The sequence below is a fragment of the Paroedura picta genome, chromosome 7 (assembly GCF_049243985.1).
Source record: "Paroedura picta isolate Pp20150507F chromosome 7, Ppicta_v3.0, whole genome shotgun sequence".
NCBI lineage: Eukaryota > Metazoa > Chordata > Lepidosauria > Squamata > Gekkonidae > Paroedura > Paroedura picta.
In genome coordinates, this window is record NC_135375.1 from 112,576,730 (window position 1) to 112,589,141 (window position 12,412).

The 12,412-nt window shown below is 45.1% G+C and overlaps 1 protein-coding gene across 2 annotated transcripts in view; it reads right to left on the reverse strand.

Moving 5' to 3' along the window:
- LRMDA (leucine rich melanocyte differentiation associated) overlaps nucleotides 1-12,412 on the reverse strand; it is a 941,975-nt gene that overhangs the window by 919,017 nt on the left and 10,546 nt on the right. For both annotated transcript variants that reach the window (XM_077345966.1, XM_077345968.1), the window contains exon 2: nucleotides 4,273-4,373. In XM_077345966.1, coding sequence (XP_077202081.1) covers nucleotides 4,273-4,373 — 101 coding nt within the window. The remainder of the gene's footprint in view (nucleotides 1-4,272; nucleotides 4,374-12,412) is intronic.

A 12,412-nucleotide genomic window follows, 5' to 3' on the forward strand; every position in this document is an offset into this window, starting at 1 on the left:
TTCAGTACACATGTCACACACAAGCTTTCCTTTCCCCTGCAGCCTTAGATGCAATGTGTTCAGGTGCTCTGTGATATCTGTTAAGAAAGCCAAATCAAAAATCCATTCAGGGTCAGAAAGTGCTTCTTGACTTTTTCCTTTCTCTGCAAGAAATACATCAATTTCATAATGAAGATTGAAAAAACATTTGAGAACTTTGCCTCTGCTAAGCTACCTGACTTCTGCATGGTACAATACATCCCCATATTCTGCATCTATCTGAGAGAAAATTTTAAAACTGATGATGAGCAAGGCCATGATGCCTAATGTAATTAATGCTGGATAATACAATTAATTAATATAATTTTGAATGCTACTTTCTGGTCCCAGGACAAGATAGCTCCCAGCTTAGCTTCTACTTTTAAGGAAGTTTCCCACTGGTATGGAGACAGATGGGGCCGGCAGAAAATAGTGAGCCGTGGATCACTGGCTTTGAGAGTTTTATTTCTGATATGTCTTTGTGAACTACAAATGAGTTCGCGAGGTCTGATTGGCTGGTTTACCAGGGAGTTATCGTGTAGCTGTGTGTGGATGCTGTGCCACAGTTTACTAATGTAACAAGATTAACTTTTGCTTTTATATTCCTACTGTTATGATGGTCAGTTCTTAGTCTGACGAAAAGTGCTTGCACTCGAAAGCTCACGCCTTTAATAGATCTTTGTTGGTCTTAAAGGTACTACTGGATTCTGATTTTATTGTACATTAAGTGCAGTTCATCAGGAGATTCGGCTGCCTAGGGAACTGGTGAGATCCCTCTCATGGGCAGTCTTTAAACAGTGGCTGGACGAACACTTGACAGCAATGCTCTAAATAAATAATAATTTAATAAATAAATTATGTATTATATAATAAATAAATTAATTAAATAAATAAATAAGCTTATTTTGCATTGAGTGGGGGCTAGACTAGATGGCCTCTATATACCCTTCCTATGCTTGTAATCTGATTTTCTCTCATCACAACCTCGTTCTTCAATACAACCTTTCACAACCTACCCTAATGTCCTTTCCCCTACCAAAGAATTCTTCACCCATCAGCCTACAGCTGATCTCCTTCCTCTGTGTACTGGATACAGCTCAAGCTTTCATACTGAATGGCTTCCGTATCAGCCTAGCATAACATCAGCGTTCTGTTCTTAAAGCTGGAGCGATACAGTCAAATATTTAAGAGTTCTCCTGCACACGTTCAAATGAAACGAGCAAGAGCTACATGAAAACGTGTCCACAGTTCCCACCCATCCACCCCCCCCCCCGGAGCCCTCCCTGGGGTGTAGCCCAACAGTCAGGCCTTTGTTCATCATTTGTACGGCCTTTTTCGAGACTAATGGGGCACAACTGTACGTGCAACTATGCTCAGTGAACAGTGGAATGCACTTCAGTGGATAGCTGCCAAGCGAGGCCTGATGAGTGAAGAGTTACGGACCTACAGCGACCACAGTCAAGCCCTAGTGGTGGAATTACTTGGAGGGGCAGAGCGATCTCACCGAAACATCTGGGTAATTTCGTGAAGACACTGCTGACACGGCAGATTCCCAGAGCCATAAATGAACTTTATGTTCCAACTACAGAGGAAGGATAAATGTAGCTTAGCCCCAACACAAAAGGGGAGGGCTCAGCCAATGAATAGCCCATTCACCCTCTGGCAACCATCTGCATCTGAGCCAGGGACCAACAGGTAGGTGTGCCATTGGGTTCAGCCACTGGGGACAACTGGAGGCGTTCAAACAGGTTTCTGTATTGTCACCCAGTTTTGTTTTTGCAAAAAGAAAGTGGACGATCCCAAAAACACAACAAAGGAAAAAAAAGAATCTGTCCAATGGCTTAATCAAAGACTCTTAAACTTTGATTAAGCCATTGGACAGATTCTTTTTTCCTGGACTGTGCCAAAACAGCCTCTAGATTATTCTCCATTTTCAGTGCTTTCATCAGTGGCAAAATGAGTCCTCCACAAAGTTGTCATTAATAAATTCAATATATTAACTGAAAGTGCTGTCATTTTTGACAATCACTTTTAAAAAATAGGTGAAAATGCTCTCTTGGTGTGGAGAGTCAAGGCTGTAAGCTTAATTAGGTGCTTTTCGCAACTGGCAACTGCTGAGATAAAACCTACTAGGTTGGATACTACAAAGCCAGTCCACAAATAGTGCAAGGACCCTCTGGGGAGTCAAACATGCCTCAGCCACCATGACAGGTAGAACAGACACTCTGGATGTAATGCTCATCCTTTTCATGCAACTCTCCATTATCATCACAAAGTATTCAAGAGATGTTCTCAAGGAGAAAATGGTTGTCCATGACAGGGCTGCCAGATTTCAGTATTAACGAACTGATGTTCGGTGACAGAAACCGCCACCCGTCTTCGTAGCCACCAAGGATAGGATGTCCACTCGAACACGCTAAGAACCAAGAAACTTCCCTTCTGATCACTGCAATCCTAGCAAGTCCTTAATATATGCGTGTTGTTTGAAAAAAATTATTTGCTGTAACATAGTATGACTTCTACACGTTAAGCGTATCACAATTAACATTTACGTTAAGTCACTTGCAAATACAGCAATGGAACAAAATGTAGTACAGATGCTGTTGAAAGCCACTGGCACATTAGGAAACCCAAACAGTATTAAAAATGCAAAGATTATACACACACACAGAAACATATATGCATTTTTATTCTTCAGACTCCAACCCCAGCATGACAAGGGTGGAGAGGGTGGAGAAATTTATTTTTTTCCTGTTCAACTTGCACCCAGCAGTGCAGTCCTAGACAAGGTGATTAGAGTGGAAATCCAATGAAATCAGTGGGCCTCTGCATAGCCTGGAAAGGGACCAAATGTCACAAACTCCCACACTTTACACAAGACTGACGTTCCGAGCTCGGCCTTAAAATACACCAGCAATGAAGATGTCACAGAGTCATTTTCACTCTAGAAAACAGGATTCAACAACATGACAATAGTTCCTGTGTTTCTTACTGATCACTCATTCCCCAGGGTACCAAAGATTGCAGTGGATAAATTTATCCACTGCTGACTTCACACAACAGTCAGCAAAACCAAAAAATGTACCACAATTTATAAATTAAGAAGATAAGAAGACAGCTCTCAAATCTGAGGCACCTACGATATTTTACCCTGAAACTCAGAATATCACCGGCCTAATATCACACAATCCAAATTCAAGTTCTCTTGTTACACGCAACACAAATCATCCAGAAGATTACAGTATCTGGTCAACATTTCTTCAAAACTGTCACAGAACTGGTGCACAGCTTGATTTAGAAAAACAAAATGGCTGCCATTCTACATCTGCCATACAGTTGGATTAACTAGGAAAACTGTTATCTTTAGGGGAAGGAAAAGGTCTGACTTCATGATCGAATAAATGATCACGGAGGTTCAATCGTCAACACATAGCTGTCAATTAAGCTTTAAATATTATTGGAGAATGAACTACAGATTAAAATCCTTAATTAAGACGATCTGGCAATTCTGCATTATTTATCAGCTACAAAAAGATTTTCAACATTTATCCAAATGGCAAGCTTTTTTTGATTTATGGTCATAAATCTCAAAATCATAGTCAACAATACAGGATCGAAGGATGGGAGAAAAATTACCAGGAAAGCATACCATGTATGACAAATGGGAGCATTCTCCAAAACCTTGGCTAGTTAGAGGTCCTATTGTGCTACAGTATACTATAGCAATGATAGCAACTAAATAGTATTTTTTATTTATTAATTAATTTATTTTTCACATTTATATACCGCCCTCCCCAAAGGCTTATGCACATTTGTTTAGGGCATTCAGAACTTTCAAAACAGGAAGCTGAACTTAAATCACTGAACACCGATCTTGAACGCGATCCCAGTCTAAAAGAGATTTACCAAACTGATTTGAAGCACTTATGAATTCCTGCTCTGTATCTCAAGTACATTTTCATTCTGCTTTCCTTCCAGCAAAAGAAAAACCAAGTTCCTCAGCAGCCAAACAAATGCCTGAGAGGGAGAAAATCAGCCGTTCATCCTTTTTCAACAAAGCAAGTACCAAAGATTTTTAAATTGCCTGCATGCCGACTATGGCTGTTTTAATACAACATTTTTTCACGTGAAATACAGAGACTGTTAATCTGCAGTAAATCGGAAAGAGGATAAACCACACGACAAGATCCCCCTGTGCAAGTAGAGCTTGGCAAGCGGAGCCCAAAACAGCATCCAAGAGAAATCCCAACTTACCTCAGTAAGTTGAAGCTGAGATCCAGCCTCTTGGCAACATGACCGTAATTTCTTCCTAGGGATTCTGGGATCTGCATGCACTCTTGGCCAATATATGACACCTGCAAGAATGAAGGGCAGTTGAGCAACTAGGTAGGCCTGCAATGTAGTCATTTGGCAACCCAAACACAGCAAATAAAATTAATACATTTATGGAGTTAAAGGTAATGAACTACCAACCACCAAGGTCCTTCCTCAGCATTCGCTGTTGCTTTAGAGATCTAACTGCTTCCATTGTTAGCTTGATTTGAAACTTTGACCTTCCAGGCATCAGATCTTGGGTGATTAAAAGTGGAGGCAGCAAGGTGTAACCTGCTTATGGCAACCCCATAGGGCAGGGGTGGCCAAACGGTGGCTCTCAAACTCAATCTAGTCTCCGATATTCCCTTCTTTAGGGGTGGCCAAACCGTGGTTCTCCAGATGTCCATGGACTACAATTCCCATGAGCCCCTTGAGTCCATGGACATCTGGAGCCACCGTTTGGCCATCCCTGTCAAAGAGTTTTCAGGACAAACGATATTCAGAGGTAGGCTGCCATTGCTGGCTTCTGCAGAACGATCCTGAAGTCCCTTCGGGGGTCTCCCAAGCAAATACTAGCCAGGACCAACTTTGCTTAGCTTTTGAGATCTGAGTAGATCAGGATAGTTTGAACCAACTGGATCAGGGCAGTGGCATATTTCATAAATTGCAATTCTTATTTCTTAAGTCGTATTAACTCCAGGCATCCTGCTGGGAGACTCTTTAGGACAAGGTCTGGGTTTCCCTCCAAACATTTGAATTTTATTTATTTATTTGTTCACTTATTTATTCCTTTAATTTACTTCCCGCCACTCTCTGACAGGTTCGTGGCGGGTAACAATAGTCTAAAACCCAATTAAAAATCCCGCTAAAAGACTTTTAAAACTCCCAACATGGCAGAAAGAAAAAATATCCCACTCCCACCCCCACTACCAAGGTGACAGAGAAATGGAGGAGGAACAATGTACACTTCAAACCCCAGCAGGGGGGGGGCAACAGATCTACCTCGCCAACCCCAGCCTCAACCATAGACCTGGTGGAAGAGCTCCATTTTGCAGGCCCTGCGGAACACTGACAGATCCCGCAAGGCCTGCAGCTCACCCGGGAGCTCATTCCACCAGATAGGAGCCAGGACAGAAAAAGCCCTAGCCCGGGAACGACCCTAGGGTCGTTGATGTCAAGCTTCCTGAAATATATGGCAAACTGTTCTCACAGCTGTTGCTTGGGTACATTTGTAAGATGCAAAGTGCCCGAAGACAAATTAGATGTGCCCAACATTTGGGTGCAAGCCCAAAATGGCTGCCACAGGGGAGGGGAGGGTACAATCCATGGCAAAATGCCAGCCAGTGAGGTTACAACTGCAACTCTTCAACGTTTCCGGGAGAAGCTCTGTTTAACAAGATGCCCTTTACAAAGAACGTGCTGCTTAAAAATATTTCCTTTCATATACGCTGCTTATCTCCGGTCACGAGGTTCAGACGCTGCTGCTGTGGTAGCAGATGCTTCCAGAGCAACGTTTTAGAAAATCTGCATCGTCCATCAAGATTTCCAATGGCCAATCACAGCCCTGCTGGCCAGAATCCCAATCTGGCCCTGCCTGCTTACTGGGTGCCAGGAAAGGGGTCAGCAGGCACCATGCTTGGGGGGCCACGGATGTGCAAGACAGGAATCTCCACTTCCAGACTAGGAAGTGCCATGTTGACACAGGAGGTCTCACACTGGACTCTTCCCCAGAGCGGCCACCAAAAATTAATGTTTTAAAGAAAAATGCACCCCTAACCTGCTTGTGCCTCAGAGACTCTCAGACTGGCATCACATCAAGAGCTGACCCAAGCTCCCATTCTTGAATCTATTAAATGTACTTTCCAAATCCATTTTTTTTACTAGAAATATCTTTAGATTTCTCCCCTGGATCACAGGGCCCAGGCAGCTCCTGGCACCCATCATGTCCCTCCTTTATGGCCTTTCCAAAGCCTTCTGGTATGCTGGCTATTCCCACACCTCCCTGCCTGGTTTCCGTTTCCTTGGAAGGAGGAGAAGCAGCTGGGTAGACGGGGGCGGGGAGGGAGGATGCTGCAGATCTGTGTGCAAGGACAACCTCATTCAGCCACAATGGTTAACCATTGGCCTCAACATCCAAGATCATCCATTCCAGGGTGCAGACTTGCAGGAAGCAAAGAATCAAAGAAGCTGACAAACTTACACAGGTAAAGCCAATAAACAAAATGCTCTTTTATTCCAAAAAATAAAGTATGCCAGATTCCAGACCGGTTATTAAGCATTTTCAAACGTTTTTTCGTCAGTGGCAAGTCAACTAAAAATATTACAAGGAATTCCAAATGTGCCCACAGGCTCAGGAAGGCTGGGGATTCCACTCTAAACCAATCCATAACGTTGTTGACCAGAAGCATAGCTTTGAAAAGAGAGAGAGGCATGTTTGTTTATTTATTTATTCATTTACTTACTTATTTATATACTTATTTAGATTTTTATACTGCCCTTCCATGTAGCTCTGTGCAGTTTACATAGAACGTCACAGGGTAATTACACAAGACTATTGAAACAAACATGGCAAGTATAACAGTCATAACATAACATGTCAACCAGAACAATATTTTAACAGGATCGGGAACATTGCCAAAGCCATGGGGAGATTGCATTCTTCGGTCATGGAAGGGGGGTGTCTGGAGGGGGGGGGCAGCGGGCGTTTTTGGGTCGGTCGGCCTCAGTCAAATGCCTGGTGGAGGAGCTCCCTTTTGTAGGCCCTGCACAATTGTGAGAGTTCGGCCGGGACCCTGATCTGTTCAGGGAGCTCGCTCCACCAGGAGGGGGCCAGGACCGAGAAGGCTCTGGCCCTTGTTGAGGACTAACATGCTTCTCTTCTATGAAAAAGATTGCCGTTTTCATAATCAAACAATGCTTGAAAATGCCTCTTTTCTCTTGCTCTACATAGAACTGCAGCTGAAGGTTTAAAGCAGGGTTAGTCAACCTGTGGTCCTCCAGATGTTCATGGACTACAATTCCCATGAGCCCCTGCCAGCAAATGCTGGCAGGGGCTCATTGGAATTGTAGTCCATGAACATCTGGAGGACCACAGGTTGACTACCCCTGCTTTAAAGCACAGTCCGATTCCGCCTTCTCTACTGACACACCCCTCCAAGTACGCGGCTCAGGCAGAGTTCAAGCAAAGCTGTTCATGCACTTTGCAAGACCTCCCCCCCCCCAAAAAAAATACTTTCATAACTTCCTGTTTGATAGGGATGAGTTTAGTGGCAAAAAAATATATATATCCCGTGCTCCATTCAAGAGTTCACTTTTCAAAGCAATGGGTCTCGTGAAGTTTCCATTGTCTCCAAAGTCCCCATTTCATCAAATCCCCGATAAGGACAAGAAAATAAGAGTCAGGCAAGTCGTGTGCGGAGGATATTTCATGTTCTCCAAAATACAGCTTCCTCCACATGACAGGCTGCCGGTGCATCCTCTAACTTTACAAATTGCCCCCGAGGTTCGGCTGGTCTTAAAACGATTGCAATCTGATAGGGCAGCCCAGCTTCCCCTTTAATTCATCCCTGTTCCTGTTCCGCAACTCCATCTGAGGAAGAGATAGCCAACTGCGGAGACATAGTTTTACTGTGAATGCATGAGCTGAAAAAATAAGACGCGCAGAGTTCATTCTTGCAATTTCCTCTCCCTTCTGAAAGCATCTGTCATCCCTGCCCTGGCAATAAATTCTGCTTTTGGGACAAAAAACTTGCCTTTCAGTGCCTCCAGGAAAGTAAAAAAAGGAGAGGGGGGTTTCTTTGGGAAAGGGGACAGGCTAATTAGTTGGAAGCCTCCTTCAGAATCAATAAACGCCAGCCAATCACCCGCTGCCATCCACCCTGAAGGAGCCAAAAGCTGTTTCCCGAGATACATATGCATGCAAACCAATTAAATGCACAAACAAACTGCTTCAATTTCCAAACTGCTCCTACTTCGGGGCTGGGGAAATGGCAGCAGCATGTTTTTTACAATCTAGGCAACAGTTTAGTCCAGGGGTAGTCAAACTGCGGCCCTCCAGATGTCCATGGACTACAATTCCCAGGAGCCCCCTGCCAGCGAATGCTGGCAGGGGGCTCCTGGGAATTGTAGTCCATGGACATCTGGAGGGCCGCAGTTTGATTACCCCTGGTTTAGTCCGTGCATTCCTCTTCTTCCTCCTTGCAGGATCGGCTTGCACATTTCTAGGGGCTAGATCACAGAGGCCTGCAAAAGGGGGCTCTTCTGCCAGGCATTTGGTTGAGGTTGACCAAAACGAGACAACATCTATGGGCCCTCTCTGAATCCCTCCCCATTAAGCAAACACTCTGAACTGACCAACCATGGGACTGTTAAAATGTTGATGTTCCAAACCGACCTGAGCCACAGGAGAGGGTGGCATATAAATTTAATAAACAAACAAACAAACCAAGTCATATCAGGAAAGGTTGAGGAAGACTGGTCTCTTTAGCCAGGAGAAGAGACAACGAAGAGGTGATATGATGACCATCTCAAAATACGTGAGGGGCTGTCCTATAGAAGTTGGAGAAGAGTTGTTTTCTGTTGTCCCAGAGGGTCGGACCAGAACCAATGGGATGAGATGAATGCAAAAGAAATTCCGTCTAAACATCCGGAAGAAGTTCCTGACAGTTAGTGCGGTTCCTCAGTGGAACAGGCTTCCTCAGGAGGTGGTGAGTTCTCCTTCTTTGGAAGTTTTTAAGCAGAGGCCAGATAGTCATCTGACAGAAATGCTAATTTTATGAACTGAGGCAGATGGTGAGTGGGTGGGCAGGAAGGGATGTGCCAGTGTTTGTCTCTTGTGGCCCGTCCTTGCATACCCAGGGAATTGCTAATCGCCACTGTGGGATGGTCGGTGAATTCCCTCCAGGCCAGGCTGGATTCTGGAGATTTTTGTTGGGGGAATCACTTGGGCATGAAATTGGAGGTCATTGTGTAGGTAGGTAGCTGTGTGTTCCTGCATACGGTAGGGGGTTGGACTAGATGACCCTGGATGTCCCTCCCAATTCTATGATTTTATGATTCTAAGTGGTAAAAATCACCTTGTAGCAGAAAAAGCAAAGAAAAAGGCAGAGAGCACTCTGGATCATCATATCAATAAATCAGCTGCCTAAGGAGGTGGTATGCTCCCCATCACTGGTGGTCTTCAAGCAGTGGCTGGACAGATCCTTCTCCTGGATGCTTGAGGCTGATCCTGCATTGAGCATGGGGGTAGACTAGATGGCCTGGTTGGCCCCTTCCAACTCTAGGATTCTACAATTCTATGATTGCTTTCATTTTTTCTAATTCCATTTTCTGCATCACTCGACATAGCATATCAAATGTTTTTGCCCTTTTATGATTTTTGTAACAATCCTAGTCTCATTGCATTGCTTGTTACATTTCTCATTCCATTTAATGACATCATTTTATGCCTAGAAGCTTGAATTAAACAACGGCAAGTAAATAATAATAAAATATAAATACATGAACATCGATGGGCCAACCACGACTGTACTAATTTGCCCCCCAAGAAGAAGAAAAAATTCTGACTCTGGGTCTGCAACACCTGTATGTCAGGCACATCCGGAGGAGGGGGGCATTTTGGGCTGCAACAGGTGGGCTCCCCAAATGGAAGGCCCTGGCATCTAGACCTTCACATCAGGAAGATTCTTCTTTTTGCACTAGGGCAATGGTCTCCAACCTTTTTATCACTGGGGACCGGTCAACGCTTGACAATTTTACTGAGGCCCGGGGGGGGGTAGTCTTTTGCCAAGGGATATCGCCCCCATCGCCTGAGCCCCCGCTCCACTTGCTTTCCCGCTGGTGCCCCTGACTTCCCGCCACCCGCTGGGGGGTGCTGCCAGCAGCAGCTGCGCAGTGCCACAACGAGGGGGAGCCCCAGCCATGGCAGACGCCGGAGAGCGCCAAAGGTGAGCCAGCGGCAGAGTGGCAGGGCAACCCCCAAGGCAGCACCCGGGAAGGAGGACGGACCGGGACCGGTCTCCGGACCGGGGGTTGGGGACCGCTGCAATAGGGTAGTTAGCTGTCTGGGGGAAGGCACTGAAGTTTAAGAGGAATGAGAAGCTGAGAAAAGGGACGATCCATCTTTCAGCGGAAAAGAATGCCCAGGGGATTTATGAATATGGAAGGTTGTCGCTAAAAGAGTTCTTATTTCCTTAGTTGGGTTAACTGTAAAGCTTCTTCCCTTCGCAACGCAGTCCTAACACACAAGGTGGAATCTAAAATCATGGGGGCTCGTCTTGCAAACACCCACCGGCATAAATCAAAAGGTGAACTTCGGAACCAATTCATTAGGAACCGTACTCTGCAGGGCTCTGCCAGGAAGCCATAATAAACATGACTGGGCTAATGAATGCAAAGCACTCCGGACACCCTGAAGCACTCTGGATAAATGTTGTTATTACTTCCCACCACTCCGAATTGTAGCCACATCAGCATCCTGGACACTTGAGCGCGGGGGCAGAAAGCCTCTCAAGGAACGAATCTTTACACTCCCCGCCACAGCAAATCTGTCTGCCATCTTCCTGTGTCATCCCTAAAATACTGAGCAGTCCCCCTGGTAGAAGCACACAAAGGCTTTTCAGAAACTGAGCCAGGTGCCCAAAGTCTGCTGCAACTTGATTGCCCTCCAGTTCTTATGTGACTTCAGTCTCCTGGGCCTATCTCAGCAATCACGTCATTGTCATACCCAGCAAGAGAGAGCACCAATGGGTAACCTTCTGGTTCTTCAATTTACACCAAGCTCCTCTTGCTGTAAAGGTCCACGGCTGAAATTAGCTGGGGGTGGAAAGTACGGTCAAGCCGCAAGTAACTTGTGGTGACCCCGCAAGGCTTTCAAGGCAAGAGACATGCAGAGGTGGTCTCCCATCCAAGCACTAACCAGGGTTGAGCTTCCTTCGTTTCCAAGATCTGAAGAGATCCAACTTGCCTGAGCTATCCAGGGCCTATTCTGCACACAATAGATAATGCACTTTCAATGCACTTTAGAAGTAGATTTTCCTGTTCCGCACCGGAAAATCCAGCTGCCAAAGCACATAGAAAGTGCATTATCTTATGTGTGTGGAATGGGCCCAGGTCAAGGCAAGAGACATATAGAGGGGTTTAGCCATTGATGGACACTGAACTCCCATGGTGATCTCATGACCAAGTCCTAACTCGGGCCAACCCTTCTGAGACCTGATGAGATCCAGATAGCTTGACTGAAATTGACTCCCAAAAACACAGTTCAAGGCTCAATCACTCCACAGGGCCTTAAAACACCTCGGGCAGTTTTGCTTGCCAAATTATTTTGCCGAGTTCCTTTCAGTTAGCGACGGACTATGCAAGCTCTGTAGGGGGCATTGGAAGAGAGGTGAAGTTGAGAACTTCCAGGTATTCTTCAGATAGTCTCCTCCAGCATCCTGACTGGCTTAGTTGGAGACTTCCTGCTCCTTTGAGCACACCTCCTACCTGCTTATCTTCAGATGAAGAACAGTTAGTCAGTTAGGCTGCTCTCTCTCTCTCCTCTCTCTTCACAAAATTGTTTCTATTCTCAATGTAAAGCTATGTACCCTTTAAGGAGACGATGCTACATCACTTTGCATATGTCAGCTCTGCCAACACTTAAGACCCTTTCTTCTCTTCATTTTTCTTGGATCACAAATTGATGCGAGTGGCAATCGCGGTATGGAAATAAAACGTCGAATTGCTCTGGGTCGCTCAGCAATGATGAACTGGAACCAAGCATGGAAAAAACATGGACGGAAGCCTGACTACCAAATGTAGATTAGTTAGATCTATCATATTTCCAATAGGTGGAAGTTGGATGATGAAAGAATCAGACAAGAGAAGAATCAATGTGTTTGAACTCTGGAAGTGCTGGAGAAGGCTTCTGCGGGTTCCATAGGAAGCAAAAATCACAGACGAGGAAATCCTACAGCGCATAAAGCCTGATCGATCACTGGAAGGCAAAATCACGAAACTCCGGCTCACTTACTTTGGCCATATCATGCGATCCAACTCAATGGAGAAAGTTATTGCCGCTGACCAGGATTGGTCAGTGGCA